The sequence below is a fragment of the Oryx dammah genome, unplaced genomic scaffold (genome assembly GCF_014754425.2).
Source record: "Oryx dammah isolate SB20612 unplaced genomic scaffold, SCBI_Odam_1.1 HiC_scaffold_23, whole genome shotgun sequence".
NCBI classification, from domain to species: domain Eukaryota; kingdom Metazoa; phylum Chordata; class Mammalia; order Artiodactyla; family Bovidae; genus Oryx; species Oryx dammah.
This window is the reverse complement of record NW_024070207.1, coordinates 93507557-93527394: the sequence shown is the minus strand read 5'-3', so window position 1 is coordinate 93527394 and position 19838 is coordinate 93507557. Positions and strand designations below refer to the sequence as shown.

General features: G+C 35.5%; 1 protein-coding gene across 4 annotated transcripts in view; it reads left to right on the top strand.

Moving 5' to 3' along the window:
* USP9X (ubiquitin specific peptidase 9 X-linked) overlaps positions 1-19838 on the top strand; it is a 117789-nt gene that overhangs the window by 70300 nt on the left and 27651 nt on the right. For all 4 annotated transcript variants that reach the window (XM_040266173.1, XM_040266174.1, XM_040266172.1 and 1 more), the window contains exons 18-28: positions 74-285; positions 2039-2279; positions 2610-2759; positions 3601-3721; positions 9173-9303; positions 9496-9774; positions 12970-13095; positions 14166-14291; positions 15469-15635; positions 18773-18881; positions 19113-19259. In XM_040266173.1, the coding sequence (XP_040122107.1) occupies positions 74-285; positions 2039-2279; positions 2610-2759; positions 3601-3721; positions 9173-9303; positions 9496-9774; positions 12970-13095; positions 14166-14291; positions 15469-15635; positions 18773-18881; positions 19113-19259 (1809 nt within the window). The remainder of the gene's footprint in view (positions 1-73; positions 286-2038; positions 2280-2609; positions 2760-3600; positions 3722-9172; positions 9304-9495; positions 9775-12969; positions 13096-14165; positions 14292-15468; positions 15636-18772; positions 18882-19112; positions 19260-19838) is intronic.

Genomic DNA, 19838 nt, shown 5'->3' with positions numbered 1-19838 from the left:
ATCTTTAAGTTAATTGTTCCCATCTTTAATTATATAAAACTTGAACTGTCTTTAATTGGCCCACTGTTTGTAGGTGGTGATCCATGAAGACTTCATTCAGTCTTGCTTTGATCGTTTGAAAGCCTCCTATGACACTTTGTGTGTTTTGGATGGTGACAAAGACAGTATTAATTGTGCGAGACAGGAAGCTGTTCGAATGGTTCGAGTATTAACTGTATTAAGGGAATATATAAATGAATGTGACAGTGATTATCATGAGGAAAGAACAATTCTACCTATGTCAAGGTTTGTAACTGATCTACTGTGCTGCTACTAATTGACAGTTTCCTAGCCATTGGATTTTTAAAAAGTGATGATGTACAGGAAGAAGGAAAGGAAAATTTTCATTTTTGAAAATGTTTAGCATCTTGCTTAAGAACAGTGTTTGTATCTTACAGAATCTTTTTTTAATAGTAGACCTTTTTTGTTTTGTTTTCTGGATCTGTTTTTTGTTGCTTTTTGTTTAGGGCATTCAAATTAAGTCTAGTTTCTTTTTATTCTGGGGGCGGGGGTTGTTTGGTGTTTTGTTTTTGTTTTTGCCATTGACTTTATTGCCCATTAAATGTTGCCAGGGATATTTTGCCATTGAGGTGTTTGGACACCGTTCGTTTCCACTTTTGAAAATAATAGTATAGTCTGATTGCAGAATTAATTGGAAAGAACTGTTAAAATAGGCTGCTTTGACAGATAGCCAATATAGTAAGAAATATTTTCAAATGATTACTAACATTTCTTTTTCACCCAGTTTTTTAAGATACAATAGACATACAGCCTTTATAAGTTTATAATAATTTAGTATATCATGAAATGATTGCAATAAGTTTAGTGAACATTCATCATCTCATATAGATAGAAAAGAAAAGAAATTCCTCTTCCTTTGTGCTAAGAACTGTCAGGATTTATTCTCTTAACAGCTTTCATATATAACAGCATTTTGTTAACCATGTTGAACATTACATCTCTAGCACTTAGTTATAAGTGGAAGTTTGTACTTTTTAATCACCTTTATTCAATTCCTCACTCCCTGTCCTTCCCTCTGCCTGCCTATCATAAGTCTGATCTCTTTTTCTATGAGTTTATTTGATTTTGAGGTTTAATTGACCTACAATACTATGTTAATTCCTGGTATATAACATAGTGGTTGAATATTTCATTACAGAACGATCACCATGATAAGCCTAGTTACCACCTGTCCCATGACTCTTCCTTTGTAACTGGGAATTTGTGCCTCTTAAAATTTCCATTACCTAATTCACTCATATTTGGGTCTATTAATATTTCTCTTAAGGCTTTACCATTTAGTAATTTCAAATAATATGTATAATTTAGAAATATTTATTGAATATGAGCCATTAGTATTTAAGAGTTCTATTTTTAACCATGAAATTATTTAAACTGCTCCTTGAATATGTTTATTTTTTTGCTTCTTACCTGCAGAAAATAATATGCCAATATAAATATCATTGAGGGGATGAGTTTTGGTATTAGTTGGGCTTTTATAGCATAAAAAAGTGAAATATTACTCATGTCTCTGTTATAATGTCTTGTATTAAGTACAAGAATAACAACTATGAATATTGGGTTTTGAAGATTACTTATAATATTTGTAGTTAAAAGGAGCAGTAAATACTTGTTTTTAAGATCCTAAAAATAATATGGGCTTCCCTGGTGGCTCAGATGGTAAAGAATCCTCCTGCAACATGGGAGACCTGGGTTTGATCCCTGGGTTGGGACGGTCCCCTGGAGGAGGGCATAGCTGCCCACTCCAGTATTCTTTCCTGGAGAATCCCCGTGGACAGAGGGGCCTGGCGCATTACAGTCCATTGGGTTGCAAAGAGTCGGACATGACTGAGCAACTAAGCACAGCACACATGTCTTTAACTCATTTTTTCTTGTTTAGTAAGAAAATATTCCATTTTAAATTCCTAGCTTTATTTTCTTAGCAAGAAGATTTAAAGTCTGCTGAATACGATGATGTTTTCCCTTTTTATTTCCCCAGAGCTTTCCGTGGTAAACATCTCTCTTTTATAGTTCGATTTCCAAACCAAGGCAGACAGGTTGATGACTTGGATGTGTGGTCTCATACAAATGATACAATCGGTTCAGTACGACGATGTATTCTCAATCGTATCAAAGCCAATGTAGCTCATACAAAAATTGAGCTCTTTGTGGGTGGTGAACTGATAGATCCTGCAGATGATAGAAAATTGATCGGACAATTAAACTTAAAAGATAAGTCGGTAAGTATCTATAATTACCAAATTTTTCAAGAAAATCAAGCCATCAATCAATCAATCAATCTACTAATCAATCAATTTAGTAGTCAGCATTTCAATCAAATGTTAATGAAGCATCCATTATATGTGCAACTGTATTAGGTGTTTGAATTACTATAACACTGAGACAGGCGGAAAAGATTTTTGAAAACAAAACTGTTTAAGTGATTAGACAACAGTTATAAATTATATTTCTGAAAATATAGCGTGTAGTTTTTTGTTTTGATTGGTATATCACTACTGTTTTGTGTATTTTTCCTTGTCTTTGATACTAACTTAGTATATCATTTTTAGCTAATTACAGCCAAACTTACACAGATCAGTTCCAATATGCCTTCAAGCCCTGATAGCTCTTCTGATTCCTCAACTGGGTCTCCTGGAAACCATGGTAATCATTACAGTGATGGTCCCAATCCAGAAGTGGAAAGCTGTTTGCCTGGGGTGGTGAGTAGATAGTTTTGAACTATTTATTGTATGCAAGGCATTATGCTAGATTATTTAAGAACGTGTATAGTTTTGTTTTGTTCTTTTTTTTTTTATTGAGCTTACAGTTTATTGTGGCAAAATATCAACTGTACAGTTAACCATCAGCTTTCAAATGTATCCCTTTGAAAGGTGATTTTAGCTTGGTTGAAATTTTAAAAACCACATTTTATATAGATAGAGTTCCATTATATTTATATAAAACTAGCCTATTATACAACTCAATTATTACTTGTAAGTTCACTGAGAAAAATAGCACTGTATTTTGTATTTGTGCCACAAAAAATGAAATCTTCAGAACTGTTTCTATAGGAAAATACCCGCAGTCTTTCTCAGATCATCAGTAATGTATTTTTGTTTCTAAAGAAAGTAACTTCTTAAAAAAAAAAAAAAAGAAAGTAAGTAACTTCTCCCTCCCTTACCTCCCCACAAAAATTTTAATAATACCAGCCACTCTAGTGTCGGAAGAGTTGGCTCTCTTAATCAGTTGGATTAAGAATTTAACTGTTAGTGGGGCATGGCAGCCGTTTGTTTAGATAGAATCTGACTTGTATGAATAATAGGAATAGTTTAACAAAATAGTGAAAAAGCTGTCAGACACAGTACTAGAGGTGGCTTGGATAATATATTCAGTCTACATTACAAAGGATTTCTAAAGGTGAGAAGATGGTGTAGGCCGACCATTTCAGGATAGAAACGACACAAGCAACAGTATGGAGATTAACAAACACATTTATTTGGGGACTCTTCCTTTGTGGAGGTGTAATTTACAGATAAACATTCCGTGTATTTTGTATTCTAGATAATGTCACTGAATCCCAGATACATCTCTTTCCTTTGGCAAGTTGCAGACTTGGGTAGCAGCTTAAATATGCCACCTCTTAGAGATGGAGCAAGAGTACTTATGAAGCTTATGCCACCAGGTAAGAATTTTCTTCGTAAATAATTATGGTGTTGATAAAGTACATGTTGGACAGGAATGGGTTTGTTAACAAATTTCTGTTCCTAGATGGAAAATAATGGGAGTTGGCAAACTATAGCTCACTGGCTAAATCCAGCCCACTGCCTGCTTTTTGAACAGTCCAAGAGTTAAGGATGGTTTTTACATTTTCTAATTGCTAAAGAAAAAAAATCAAAAAGAATATTTTGTGACTTACAAAAATTATATTAACATTTAAATTTTGATATCCATAAACAAAGTTTTATTGGTGTACAAGCTATGCTCATTCATGTACATGCTGTCTGTAACGGCTTTTGTCATAGCATAGCAGCAGAGACCATATGACCTGCAAAGCCTTAAATATTTACTATCTGGCCCTTTACAGAAAACATTTTCTGACCCTTGGGTTGTGTTTTGGGTCATGTGTCATCTATAGCATGTTTCTTTTTTATTCCTGGGAAACAACCATTTTCAATTTGTAGCTTTTATTATCTGTGTTTGTATTATCTGTAAATAATACCCTCATGCAACTGTCAGTTTTACCTACCTACTGATTTTCCATTGTGTAAATGAGAAATTATTTCTACATTCTTCCCATATTTTCGTTTTCCTTTTTTTGTCTGCACCACATGGCATGCAGGATCTTAGTTCCCTGATCTAACCCAAGCCCCCTGCAGTGAAAGGGTGGAGCCTTAACCACTGGCCCTGTAGGGAAGTTCCTCCTCCGATATTTTCTTAAAATCATATTCAGCATTTGCTTTTTCAAGAGTGTGTGAAAAGTAGTTTGCTAGATTAATGGCAGCTTTTTTTTTCAGGGCTTAATAATTTTCTATTATCATGGGTATTATATAATATTATGGCTCCACTGTTGTCCTGGAATTTTTCTTCTGCCTCCTCTCATCTGGTTGCTGTTTGTTATGCAGTTACCATTTTGGGACTTCTTTCTTCAGCCTTCCTATGGTAGATTTATGTTCATCAGCTTCTATGTCTTGAGCCTTTCTTGAGGGACTCTATTATCGTGCTGAGGCACACCTTCGTGCATTTATTTCAGAAGGGGTACATGGGAGGTGGTTTGGTTTGTTTCCGAAAGAATACTAATCTGAATAATAGTTCACATTTGATTAGTAGTTCAGCTTTGTGGTGGCATCCTTAACTTTTTCTAGCTCTTCTGTTAACTTCTTGACCCCAGATATTCTAGTGTTAAAATTTTAAGACCTTCCTCCAAGGAATCCTTTCCATAGGATTTTGTTTTTCATGAGCACATTTCAGTGTTTGTGCACTAATAGATGTTTTCGTCTAAAACCTAACGTTCTACAAAGTTATGAGCTGAAAATAAGAGTCGGTGGAGAGAATTGGACCAGATCATTCAATTCTATACAACTTTTAAAAAATGTTTAAAAAAACTTTTTGGAAACATTTACTACCTTACAGAAAAGTTGTAAGTACAATTCAAGAACTCCAAGAACGATAAAGTAGAGCCTTGCTTCTCCCCTGTAAATTAATGTGTGATCACTATTTACTCATAGATTCTTATGTTATCTATCGGGTTATAGCCATTACGTTGTTGCTGAGTCGTATCCGATTCTCTGTGACCCCATAGACTGCAGGCGCTCCAGGCTTCCCTGTCCTCCACTGTCGCCCAGAGTTTGCTCAAGTTCATGTCCATTGAGTCAGTGATGCTATCTAACCACCATATCCATTATAGCCATTATAATCATTATTTAGTTTGATGCCCAGTTGTCCCAGTTATGGTCAGTGGAAGTACGCACTGTGTTTTTAATATGAACCCAATGCTTTTTTAGATGTAGTTTAGATATCGTTTTATCATCTTTCAAGTACTTTTTACTTTCTGGCACAAGATATTTAAAGTTCATGTAGTGCTTTCTCTGTTCCAGCCCTAGAATTAGGCATTTCTCCTTTTAGCAAGGGGGAGGGTACTCTGCTAGAATGCAACAGCTCAATTGTGCTCATAACTACTGGGGTGTTCTTGTCACCTAGGCCTTTTCTTTGATCTGAGGAAGTAATACACACTTAAACACACACACGTTTATATCAGAAAACAAACATGGACTTATACTGACTAATCCTGCTTTTTAGTTTTTCTGCATTCCATATTTGTCTCTGTTCTCTGCATTAGTGAGACATCTGCTTCCCAGCTTTATCAGTCTGTTGGGGAGAGAGATAGAGTAGAAAGTTGCTGCTTTTGCAGACTTCAGTCACTCTGTTTTTAAAGTCTTTGATTCATCTGTATCTGCTAAGTATGTTTTGCTTTTATATCCTTAACTTTCCTAGAATTTGGTGGGGTGCTGATTTATAGGTACCTTTTTTCTTTCTCCCCAAAAAGCACTTCTTGGGTTCAGCTAAGCCAGCTATTAATATCTTCCATCCCCTCTACACCTTCAATAATTTGCTGACATCTCTAACGTTCTTTCCACTCCTTTCAGTGTCTTTATTCTTTTTGAGTTCATGTATTTTAATTTATTCTCATTTTAGTGAAGTTTATTGCTGATAAATGCAGTTCAGTAATTGGCCTAGATAATTTTTAAAACTGTCTTGTGTTTATGTTATCTTCTTTTTCTAAAGTAGACAACCATGTTGACCTTTCTTACCCCATCTCCTTGCCTGAGTCATATGGTATAGAATCAGTTCAGATGTTAATTAGATTCTTAAAGCTTTTCTTAATGACTTGATTTAATTTGATTTTATCTGTTGTATTACTTAGAATTTATTTTACTTACCTAGTATTTGAGTCACAGTTGTTGCTTTATATATGCAAATTCAGCTTTAACATTTGAAAAGGCCATCTCATAATCCCTGATCTTGTGATTGGAGCCTACTGCCACCAGGTGGTGAGAGGGAGCTCTTGCCAGGCAGCTCAAGCAGAAAACTTAAGAGGGTGCTTTTATCATATTTTATATAATCCAAGTATCGTACCTAAATTTGCAATAGCCAGCTTTGAAAATGCCAGTAATGGTTGTATGAGAGTAGACAAATCATAGGCTTTGGACTCAAATGGACTTCAGTTCAGATCCTGCTTCTTCAACTTGCTACGTCTTGGCCTTAGCCATAAGTTTTCTTAGTTTTATTGGACCAATAATAACTATTTAATAGAATTGTATGGATTAAATGGGATTGTAGCCTAGTGACTAGTATTTAATCAATATTCAAGAAGTGTTAATTAACCTAGTCTCTGTCACTGTGGTTGTTACACACATGGGCATGTGCACGAACACATTCTTTAAGAAAGGAAGCAGGAGCTCAAAGAAGAGGAAGTAGTTATACATTCTGTTTCTAACATTTGAGGAATCATTTAGTGTTTGTGCACACTTGCACATATTTTAAAAGGAGTAACAAAACCAAGGTGGAATTAGAAGCTTTTTCCTAGTAATTGACTTCTATTTATTCTGAATCTTTGCCCAAAGTCAAGTGCCTCCATTATAATTTGCTGTTAAACCTTAGAACTTACACTGTCCTCTCTAGGTAAACTGCTCAGAAGTTCTTGTGACCCTTATGCACATCAGGAAACCAGGTTCTTGCCTGATACAGAGAAGTTAAAATGTATATTGCTTTACCAGCAAAGGAGTTGCTTTTCCTCTTCAGAGCTTGCTTTTTCCCAGGAGTTTGGTCTAACTAATATCTTCACACTTGTTAAGTTACTTAACCTCACAACATTCCTATGGAGGGAATTATTATTTTTATTTGTATTTTAAAGATAGGGAAACTGAGGCACAGAGTGATTGTTGTTATTGTTGCTGCTGCTGCTGCCGCTGCTTTTGGCCAGAGACACACAGCTTAGAGGAAGTTCTAAGATAATGCATGCAGTTGGGCTCTAAAGTTTGTACTCTTAACGCATGTGTTACTGCTCATTATTTTTCTAGACTTTTTAATAGCATGCTGGTATATCATATAATTAATTAGGCTTAGGTATCTCTTCAAAGGACTAGAAAGAAAGAAACTAAAATCCAGGATTATGGGCAGTTTAAATTTTTCTGTTATTTTCCATATTTTGTTAAATGAGCATATGCATAATCGAAGACCTAAAGTTATTTAGGTTCATAGATGCTAAAGGTGAAATGGCCACTAGTGATTTGGTTCATATCCCTCAAATGAATAAACTATAATCCAATATTAAATGATTTACTTAAAATTCACTGCATCCTTTTCTTGTAGCCCGTGTTTCTTTTCTCCTATTCCCTTTGCCCTTCACTCAGAATACTTATAAAACTAAGCAAGATATTTTCAGATACAGTGTATGAATTGGTTTCTTTGTAGAGAATAATTTGGATCTTTATTGTCTAAAAAAAGTTTTTTGAGAAAACCTAAAATACCCATTGTTAAACTAGTATACTGGTTAAAATGACGTATCATTTTAATCATTAAAAATGATGTAGAGGGTGAATATTTAATGACAGGAGAAGATATTCATAAATGTTATATTATTAAAACAATATTTCATTTAGTTACATGTTACTCCCCCTTCAGAATAGGGAAAACCAACAATTTCAACACTAATTTAATTTTTTTTGATAAGATATTTCCGGGCCACTAAAAATTAGCTTAACCTATGGAAATTATAGTAATTTTCAGTTATCTTTACTCTTCAAAAAAAAGCTTTTACTAAAAAAAGAAAATCTTATTTATCCAAGTGTATTTAAATCATAGGGCATTTACCTTGCAAATTATTTCATTATTAAAGTACTTTCTGAAGTAAGTTTGAGTGTTTGGTAGCTAATAATGGGATTCTTTCTCTTTTCTACGGCATCTTTTCACTGTGATTTAAATGAAGTGCATCTTTTAATATTATCCAAAAAAATCTTTTTACTTTGAGGTACTGTTCCTTTTTTTTTTTTAATGTGTACTTTTTAAGGTACAGTTTCGAACGGTACCACTAAGTTTCTTGCGTTGTAACAAACCAGTTAAACATGGTGTCATGGAGGCTAACATTAGAAAAGTTGGAGAGAGAGCTTGTCATACTTGCATTTTGTTATTTTCAACTCCTTCCTTGTGAAGTGTGTTGTATTTTTTCGACTGCTTGCTCAGTCACTCGGTCGTGTCCCAGTCTTCGTGACTCCATGGATTGTAGCCTGCCAGGCTCCTCTGTCCATAGGATCTCCTGGGCAAAAATAATGGAGAGGGTTGCCATTTCCTTCTCCATCTTCAGTCTCTAGTGTCTGAGGAAGACATGTTGATTTCAGATCTGAGTAGGAGGACACTGCTTCCTTCATACCTGGGTTGAGTGATAAAAGAGCCCTGGTTGGTTGTGACTTTTTCTTTGTTTTAAATCAATACAGATCTCGTTATGTCTTCTGAAGTTTGAGTCTATAACTCAATTAATTTCTATTCCATACTTAAGTAGTCTTCAGAGTATCCAAAATAAAATATGAAAGCATGAATTATGTTTTATTTTAGACTATGTCTCTTTTTTTTCTTACAGATAGCACAACAATAGAAAAATTAAGAGCTATTTGTTTAGACCATGCCAAACTTGGAGACAGCAGCCTTAGTCCATCTCTTGACTCACTTTTCTTTGGTCCTTCAGCCTCACAAGTACTATACCTAACAGAGGTTTGTTTTTACTTTTTGAATTTATCCCATGTTCTTTAAATTTGACCTTTTATATGATAGTGTGAAGAACATGGAAAACTTGTGGACTATTTTTGGAAGAATTTAAAAATACAGGAAAATTTTAAACTAATGTTGATGAGGCAAATAAGTTGTCTTTTTAAAATCTTTTAATACAGTTTTTCTTTTTTCCAGGTAGTCTATGCCTTGTTAATGCCTGCTGGTGCACCTCTGGCTGATGATTCCTCTGATTTTCAATTTCACTTCTTGAAAAGTGGTGGCCTCCCCCTTGTCTTGAGCATGCTAACCAGAAATAACTTCTTACCAAATGCAGATATGGAAACTCGAAGGGGTGCCTACCTCAATGCTCTTAAAATAGCCAAGCTGTTGCTTACTGCCATTGGCTATGGTCACGTTCGAGCCGTGGCAGAAGCTTGTCAGCCAGGTGTGGAAGGCGTGAATCCCATGGCATCGGTAATACAGACTTTAAAAAATTCTTTTTATAATAATAGATGGCAGTTTTTAAAGTTAAACTTCTTAGCAACTCTTAAGTATAGAGTTCAGAGTTGATTCAAAATGCTTTCAGTTCCTTTCCAGTAGTACCTCATTTTATTGGTTTCCTTATATTAAATTATGTTTGTATTAAAATTACAAATGCTTTTCACTGACTGTACTCTGAGCGGAGAGTTCTTCCCGGCCCCCTTAAGTCCTATTGACTTTCAGTTAATGTTTATCCAGACGTAGTTGACTTACACTGTTACGTTAGTTTCAGGTGTGCAGCATAGTGATTTGATGTTTTTATAGATCATACTTCATGTAGTTATAAAATGTTGGCTATATTCCCTGTGTTATACCTTACACCCTTATAACTCACTTACTTTATACCTAGTAGTTTGTACCTCTTATCCCCTCCACCTTTTTTGCCCTTCTCCAACCAACCCTTTCCACTCTGGTAACCACTAGTTTGTTTTCTGTATCTGTGGTTCTATTTCTGTTTAGCTAGACTTGTTTTATCTTTAAGATTCCACATATACATAAAAATATACAGTATTTGTCTTTCTCTAACTTACTCTATTAGCATAATACCCTCATGATTGTCCATGTAGTCACAAATGGCAAATCTTTATTCTTTTTATGGCTGAGTAATATATTCCATTGTATATACACTGCGCACACCCCACATCTTTATCCATTCATCTGTTGATGGACACTTAGATTGCTTCCTTCCATATCTTGGTAATTGTGAATAATGCTGTTATGAACATTGAGGTGCATGTGTCTGTCCAAATTAGGGTTTTCATTTTCTTCAAGTATATACCCAGGACTGGAATCGTTGAATCCCTGTTTGCAGATGACATGATACTATTTTTGGAAAACCTTAAAAGCCCCACCAAAAAAAAATAGTAGAATAAGTGAATTCAGTAAAGTTGTGAAATACAAGATTGATATACAGAAATCTGTTGCATTTCTGTATGCTAATAAGAAACTATCAGAGAAATCAAGAAAGGAATCACATGAAAAAAAATATGTAGCAAAAATTTAACCGAGGAAATGAAAGACCTATACTCTGAAGATTATAAGAGACTGATAAAAGGAAGTTGTAATATGATATGAAGAAATGGAAAGTTATGCTGTGTTCATGGATTGGAAGAATTAATATTGTTAAAATGTTCATACCCAAAGCAATCTACAGATTTAATGCAATTGCTGTCAAAATACTTTTGACATTCTTCACAGAACTAGAACAAATAATCCTAAAATTGGTATGGAACCACTAGAAACCCCAGATAGTCTTTCAATTATTTTATTTATTTTGGCCTTGCTGAGCAACTTGTGAGATCTTAGTTTCCTAACCAGAAAATGAACCTGGACTCTCAACAGTGAAGAGGCAGAGTCCTGACCACTGGACCACCAGGGAAGTCGCTCTTTCAATTATTTTTAACCTGTTAAACACTCCATATGGATCTCTTAGTACCTCATATAGACACGGGTGGTAATAAAAAAGATGTACAGTTGACCCATGTACAACACAGGTTTGAACTGCTCGAGTCTACTTATACATGGATTGTTCAGTGAGCACTGCAGTACTACACCATCCTAAATTGATTGGAATCACAGATACCAGGGCCAACTGTAAAGCTATGTGCAGATTTTCGACTGCATGGAATGTCTATCCTAACACTCACGCTGTTCAGGGGTCACCTGTAACTGATTTACCCTGTTGCCAGCCTCTCTTCCCACCTTAACAGGCTTAACCTCCAGTTCTGATCTCATTTTGACTGTTTTCATCTTGATGGCATTCTTGATCCATTTTAGCAAAGGTTCTCAAGACATGCCAGAATTCAGTGTCTGTTTATGAGAAGTCAAAATTATGCATTTGAGTTCTTTTACATGCCTCATAAGTGATGGTTTTCTAAGTTAACAATAGAAGATACAAGGTTCAGGAATACAGATTTTCTGTTTTAGCAATGGCTCAGGTCTTAGGGAGATTAGAATATTGATTATATATGTGATGTTATAATAATCACATGTAATTGAGATAACAATTATTTTAGGTGTGATGATACTTATGATTATGTTTAAAAGAAAGAACACTGTCAAAAATAATTGTCATTTACAAATGATATTATATAGTATTTAGGATTTGCTTCAAAATAATCCTGGGGTAGGGAGAGGATGGAAAGTGAGAGGGAGTGGTTAGCCAAGATAATTTTGGTCCTTTTGTTCATAATTGTTAAAGCAGCACAGTGGGTAATACTATTCTCTCCATTGTCATATATGTTAGAAATTTTTATTAAAAAAGATAATGAATAAAAGTAAAGCCTAAGTCTTAAATTGTTATTTATTAAAAGTAGCATACTTACTAGGATTTCTAAACAGTGTGTTCTTCCTAAGATAAAAACAAATTTTTATTGTAATCCCTGACACAGGAGCTTATTAATGAGGTAAACAGAAAATATAAATGTTTCCTTCTTTCACTTTTCTCTTTTATTCAGAAAATGTGCTACTATGGATACGAAGGTACATAATAACCTCTAATCTCAAGGAGCTCACAGTCAGCAGGACACTAAAGGCAAAATTAGTAAAACAGACTTGTCTTAAATACTGTTGTAGAAACACTTGGAGCATAAAGAGGAGGTAGAACTTGTAAAACAGTCAGAATTGCCTGGCTAATGACTTTAAAGTAATGTTTTTTCTTTATGAACTTAAGTGTAACGCTCTAGTGCCTTTTATACATATTCTGTTACTGATATTCCTTAGTTTTTCTCCTTTTCTAAGAAGAATTTGATGACCAGGTGAATGGGGAGCAGGGTCTGCCCAGGAGAACGAATGTGGAGTACTTTACTGACTTTCTAGATAGAATTGGAATGAGTCCGTTGGGTTGATCACTCACTCACCTCTACAAGTTATGCTGAATGCAGTTGTACAGACACAAGTCAGATTGATCTAAAAGGGATTTGCAGAAGGATACGTGGCCCTCCACTGCACAAGGAAAAGAGAAAGCCCACATTGTTGGTAATGCAAAGAACTTTTTGTGTAAGCCACATAGGTTCTACAGTGTCTTTACAGAAGGCATGTCATCCTGGGGGAGTGGGGATGAATGAGGGGCAAATGATTGGATCTGGGTATATATACATACATAGTATTTAAATGTTTGACTTTTTTCAGGTCAACCAAGTGACTCATGATCAAGCAGTGGTGCTACAAAGTGCCCTTCAGAGCATTCCCAATCCATCATCTGAATGCATGCTTAGAAATGTGTCAATTCGTCTTGCTCAGCAAATATCTGATGAGGTTAGTGTTAAACTTGTAAGGCTCTCAAATTCCGGAAGGTTCATTTCTTTCATTTTTGACCCTCTGTTAATGTAGAAATAACCCTTATCACATTTGGGGGCTTCCTTTTCCTAGACCCACTCACTCAAATCACCAAGTCAGTCTAGATAAAGTTCCCTTAACATGAATTGTGTCTAATGTTAATATTAGTACTTTTTGGTTTTAATTGTCTTTAAGGGACTTCCCAGGTGGCTCAGTGGTAAAAAAAAAAAAAAAAAAAAAAAATTCACCTGCAAATGCAAGAGATGTAAAAGATGTGGGTTTGATCTCAAGGCTGGGAAGATCCCCTGGAGGAGGAAATGGCAACCCACTCCAGTGTTCTTGTCTGGGAAATCCCACAGATAGAGGAGCCTGGTTGGCTACAGTCCATGGGGTCCCAAAGAGTTGGCCACAACTGAGCAACTGAACACAAATAATACATGATGTACAATGAATAGCATCCTTTAAAAGTATATACTTCAGTAAAATCTAACAAATACAAGTTTGTGTCACACCTCCACTGTAGTCAAGACACAGAACATCTCTGTCCCTCTTTCTATATGCCCCTTTGCAGTCACTTCTTCCTCTGGCCTCAGATAACCACTGATCTTTTCTTATTGTGTAGTAGTTTGCACTTTGTAGAATTTTACACAAGTGGAATCTTACAGTTTGTGTTCTTTTATGTCTAGCTTCTTTCACTCAGAATAATGGCTTTGAGCATTATCTGAGTGGTGTGGACCATTAGTCCGTTCCTTTTTATTGCTGAGTATTATATCCCATTATGAATATTCCACATTGTGTTTGGACGTTTGGATTGTTTCTCTTTTTTTCGCTCTGAATAAAGCTCCTGTGAACATTCTGTACAAGTGATTGTGTGGATGTAAGTTTTTATTTCACCTGGGTGAAAAACTAGGAGTGGAATGGTTAGGTCACGTCTGTAGTCTTTTTCAGATTCTTCTGAAAGTAGTGTAGAGCCAGATAATAACAGCAGACTTCATGGTATTGCTTTTAAACAAAATAATCAACTGTTCTAATTACTCATTGTCTTGCAGGCCTCAAGATATATGCCTGATATTTGTGTAATTAGAGCTATCCAGAAAATCATCTGGGCATCAGGATGTGGGGCATTACAGCTAGTATTTAGCCCAAATGAAGAAATCACTAAAATTTATGAGAAGGTAAGAATTATCACAGAAATGAAATAAAGTGAATGCTGTTTAATTGTGCATGAGGCTGAATTATTATATCTGCCATCTTTAAAAGTAAAACCAGTTGCATTTTAATGGCTGAAAATAAACTGGTAGCTATAGTTAAGGTGAGGATATAGTAAAATTTTACTTTGAAAATAAAGTACTTCAAATTTGTGCCACAAGGCTTTTTCTTAAACTATCTTTTTCTACTTCTCACTATGGTCAGATATAATTGTTTCATACTGAATTTGCTTTCTCCTATTCTCTTTATTCTTCTTTCATTATCTTTCTGTCTCGTGTAAATTTTAGTTTAGGTGACTGTCAGTTGGGATACCATGGCATTAAGTATTTTTGATTATTTTAAAGCAGTCAAGAATATCAGCCAGTTAGGTATCATCCTTGATCTCCCGTTAGATTAATCAAGTTATTTAAAGAAGAGAGACTGACTCTGACTTTCTGTTATATATACCTGCCCTTGATAACCACTGCCGCATATATAGAAGGGGAAATTAAATTGTAGGAGCTTCCCTTTAATGGCCAACATAACCCTGATTTGCCTGGGATATGTTTTGATGTCCTGTTGTATGTCTGGTGTGGTGGTGGTTATTCATTTAGCAAATATTTGAATGCCTGTTCTTTTGCCAACATGTACTAGAAATACTGCTTATTGATAAATTCAGGTTAGAATTTATTAGCTACCTACTGAAGCATATTTTAGTTTATAAAACCTTCAAATCCTTCCTGAACAGTGGTCTGAGACCACTGCTTTTGAATAAAATAGCACTGTAGATAAGCTACATGATGGAAGTAGTCAGTTGAGTAGTCTGGCTGCAGTGCCAGAATGATTCTTGAGGAAGGAACAGTTGTTGGTGCAGAGTACACAACTCAGAAGGTCTCTAGGAGCCTGAGGGGCAAAGAAGCAGGTAGTATGCTCAGTGTACTCCCGCAGCTCTCCTTGGGATGTAGCAGAAGAATAGAATTAGACTTCATCCTCTATTTATAGTCATTTCTGTACTATTCCAAAAGGGCCTTAGGAATTGTAGGTAAAGAGGCTGAGGCCAAGTGGTTTAAGTGAGTAGGTATGTATTAAGCATTAACTTGAAGTTGTATGAGATTTTTCTTAAATGCATCTCTAGGTAATTTGTCCCTGACTATAATTTTACAGACCAATGCAGGCAATGAGCCAGATTTGGAGGATGAACAGGTTTGCTGTGAAGCAATGGAAGTGATGACATTATGTTTTGCCTTGATTCCAACAGCCTTAGATACTCTTAGTAAAGAAAAGGCTTGGCAGACATTCATTATTGATTTACTATTGCACTGTCACAGCAAGTAAGTATCTTTTTAATTGTAAGAGATTTGATCTTAATTTTTGAAGCAGAAATGAATTAATTTATGTTGGCAGAATTTATCCCGGAAATCAAATGTTTATTATCTCTATAGCACATTAATATTGAGGAAATTTTTATTACACTGTGGTTTTGCTTGGATTTTCTATAATTCCAGAATTTAGTTTCACCTAAGAGGTATGTATTTTAGTCCATTTTAAAAATGTGGTTTACAGGATTTAAATAAATAGGACATTGGCTTCCTTTCTTGCATACCTAGAAGGCAAGTGTTTTTTTAGTGAAATTGTTAAGTCTGTACGAAATTCACAAGGTGAGGTTATGGTAAGAACTTTTACATTATACACCAAGAATAAAGACCAATTATAAAGTCCTAGCTTTTCATTTTAAGGGCATTTAATTAATGACATTCATTGTGCTTTGGGCTTCTTTTTGTGCAAGTCAATCAAATTTGTAGAAAATGTCGGTTTTCCATCCTCTTATGTCAGTCTAATCTTGACCTTCATAAGGTAACTTTTTAAACTTGAGCTCTAATCAGTATTACTGTCATATGTAACTTAGCTACCGGGGATATAGCAGTAAATAAAACAGGCAAAACGTCAGTCTTCTTGGAGTCTGTACTAAAAGGGAGATGAGGAGTAGGGAGGGGAAGACATGGGAAAATATATGGTATGCTATAATAATAAATGCTGTTGAGAGAAAGCAGGAATTAGGGATAAGGGGTGGGGAGGCGGTCAGTGGAGTTCAGTTTTATGTAGGATGATCAGAGAAGGCTTCCCTGAGAAGGAGACCTTTTAAACAAAGCTCTGAAAAGAGTGATATAGTGATCTATGGAGGAAGTGTGTTGGATTTTGGGGTGGGATTTTTTTGTGTTTTGTTTTTCATTTTATTTCCTTCAGCTTTATTGAGATGTAGTCAACATAACTGTATAACTTTAAGGTGTACAAAGTATCAGTTTGATACACATATCTTGCAATATGGTTACCACCATAGCCTTAGGTTAGCTAACACCTCCATCATATCTTATTTAAAATTTTATTTTATGTTTTATGTGAAAAATATATTTTGGTTATATGACCAAATATGTATATTTTTAATGTTTGCTTTTTAATTAAGGTATAGCTGCTTTACAGTGTTTTCAGGTATATAGCAAAGTGATTGAGTTATATATATATATTTTTCAGATTCTTTTCCATCATAGGTTATTACAAGATACTAGATATAGTTTCCTGTGCTATATAGTAGGTCCTTTATATTTAGTAGTCTGTTAATCCCAAATTCCATGTTTATCCCTCCCCCTACCGCCTTGGGGGAAGTGTGCTTTAAGCAGAAAGAAACAACAGATGCAAATATCCCAAGGCAGGAACAATATGGAGGAGACAGGATTGCTGGAACAGCAGAGGCAGGGGAGTTGTAGGAGGTGAGGCCAGAGAGGCAACAAGCAGCCTGTGAGGATTTTATAGATCATTGAAAGGACATTAACTTTTAGGTGCAATGGGTATCCATTGGAGGGTTTGTTTTCCATTTGGGTTGGGTTTTTTTGTTTGTTCGTTTTTGGCCACTCTGCTGGGCATGTGGGATTTTAGTTCCCTGACTAGAGATTAAAACCTGTGCCCCCTTCATTGGGAGCACAGAGTCTTAACCCCTGGACCGTGAGGGAAGGCCCCTATTGGAGGGTTTTGAGCAAAGGAATGATGTGCCCTGGGTTAACATTTAAGTTGATTCTGGTTGCTTTGTTGAGAATAAGTTATAGAGCGGCAGGAAATGCACTTGGACTACTTCATTAGTCCAAATAAAAGATAGAGTCTGGAAGTACAGCAGTAGTAGAAGTGAGAAATAATCAGAAGTCTGATTATTTGAGGGAAGGTTCATTAGGAACTGGCAAGCATCAGCTCTTTATAGATCCTCATGCTCTTTGGGCTGCATACCTAACTTCAAAAAAAGATAAATAAATAAACTGGGACAGTATGAATGACACTTATCTTTGTAAAAGTTACAGACCCTCTACCCCCAAAACTAAGTACTCTTGGTATTGACTTATTTGCGTTTCACCAGACTCAACCGACAAAGCTTCTAAAGGTCCCTCTGGTTTATAGGACCATGTACGGGTTCAGAAACCTAAAAAATATCCAGGAGGGAGGTTAGTACACAGAATGTATACTTTCAGCTTCTTATATTGAATTAAAAAATTGGTTCTAAGCTGTCTATCAGCTAACACATTGACAGAAACATACTTATTCACAAAATGTAGTTGGTAATGTCTGAAATGCACAAATGTTTTGTCAGGAGATACTTTTTGAGCATCTTCCATATGTCAGAAGTTGCTTTAGGTACCAGGAACTCATGAAACAATGAAGCAAAGCCCTGCCCTTGAAATAGCTTACTATCTAATGGAGACAGACCTCCATCTTGTAAACCAACAGTACTTATACATCTGGTAACTAGTTCTTAGCACTACTACACGCCAGACTTGATTCTTCATTCTGGAGGCACAGAAGTAAACTAAATGGATGATGTCTTTGCCCTCTTGAAGCATTATTCTAGTGATAGCTATATAGGATACATATTTTTTAAGAGATCCGTGATGCTTAGGTAAAACTCCCAGTACTGGGACCAGAGACGTTTTTCCCATGCGTAGTCATAGAACATTGTGTAATACAGTTGTCCTCAGTCTTCAGCACATGTTAGAATCACCTGAAGGGTTTATTAAAACATGGGTTGCTGGGACCTGAGAAACCACATAGCAAGTTCTCAGATGCTGCTGATCTGAGTAATATACTTTGAGATAAAAATTCTGTGGAATGCCTAGAAGATGCATAAGGCTTACCATACAACTCTTGTATCTGGAGGAACATTTCCAGCCTGTTCCAAGAAAGAGGGTGTGAGAGGGTATCCCTCAAACTCCCTTGGTGACATTTTGACGTTTTAGTTCTTGACACACAGCCTAAGTTCATCTATGAAATGTTGCTGCTTAAAGGGGTGTTACATATTCTTGTATTTTTACTTTGAATTTACCAACCCCTTAACACCGTCCCCCGTCCCAAGAGACAGTGTTGGAAGTTTTTTTTTTTTCCTTTTTTTTCATGAAGATAATATATTGAATGTGAAAAATTTTTATTTCAGAACTGTTCGCCAGGTGGCACAGGAGCAGTTCTTTTTAATGTGCACCAGATGTTGCATGGGACACAGGCCTCTACTTTTCTTCATTACTCTGCTCTTCACCGTTTTGGGGGTGAGACATTTTAAAAATATGCTTATGATTGTGATTCATTCTTACACAAGGAACAGTCAAGAATTTATGGTGTTAGCTTATATTAAAGTTAGAGCAGTCTATATTTATTTAATAAATATTAGTAATTGCCCATACTATCTTAGTCATCTACTCTAGTTAACTCTGGGTTTTTTAAAAGTGGGTTCCGAGGATGGACTTGTAAATTAATATTATTCAACTTTATTGTTTCAGAGCACAGCCAGAGAGAGAGCTAAACATTCAGGCGACTACTTTACTCTTTTAAGGCACCTTCTTAATTATGCCTACAATAGTAATATTAACATACCCAATGCAGAAGTTCTTCTCAATAATGAAATTGATTGGCTTAAGAGAATCAGGGTAAGTTGCATTTAATACTGTGTTTATCGTATCAATAAATAGAATGTTTTATTATTAGTTTATAGTCTTTGAGCAATTTGGTTTAAAGAACCAAAGAATGTACTCTGTGTTGTTGGATATTCCTAACTCATGATTCACTGAATGAATGCATAACTAGTTTTGTCAAATGCTTTGTTTTACATAAGATTCAAAACACTGATATGCAGCTTCTTCCATTTTAGAATCTTAGGCCCATTTGCAAATTTTCATCTTTTGAAAAGTATTCGTGAATTGTTTTCATCAAAAAATCAGTGATAGGTCAGCACTTAATATAACTTTATTAACATCTGATACTTAGTTGTAGAAGAATTTATTTCTAAAGAGATTGGTAGCTAATAGCCTTCGGATTAACATTTCTTCAAATTAACATTTCTTCCTGGTTTGGGAAGCCTACTTATGAAAGTTCTGGAGAGGGAAAAAAATTGCTTAGAATAGAAAGGTTTGAGGGAATTGTCTCTGTCCAGCTCTCTCTCGTTCTGACTTCTCTTTCCCTCTTTATCACCCTTTCATAATTTAGGCATTTGATATTTTTCTTTGGCA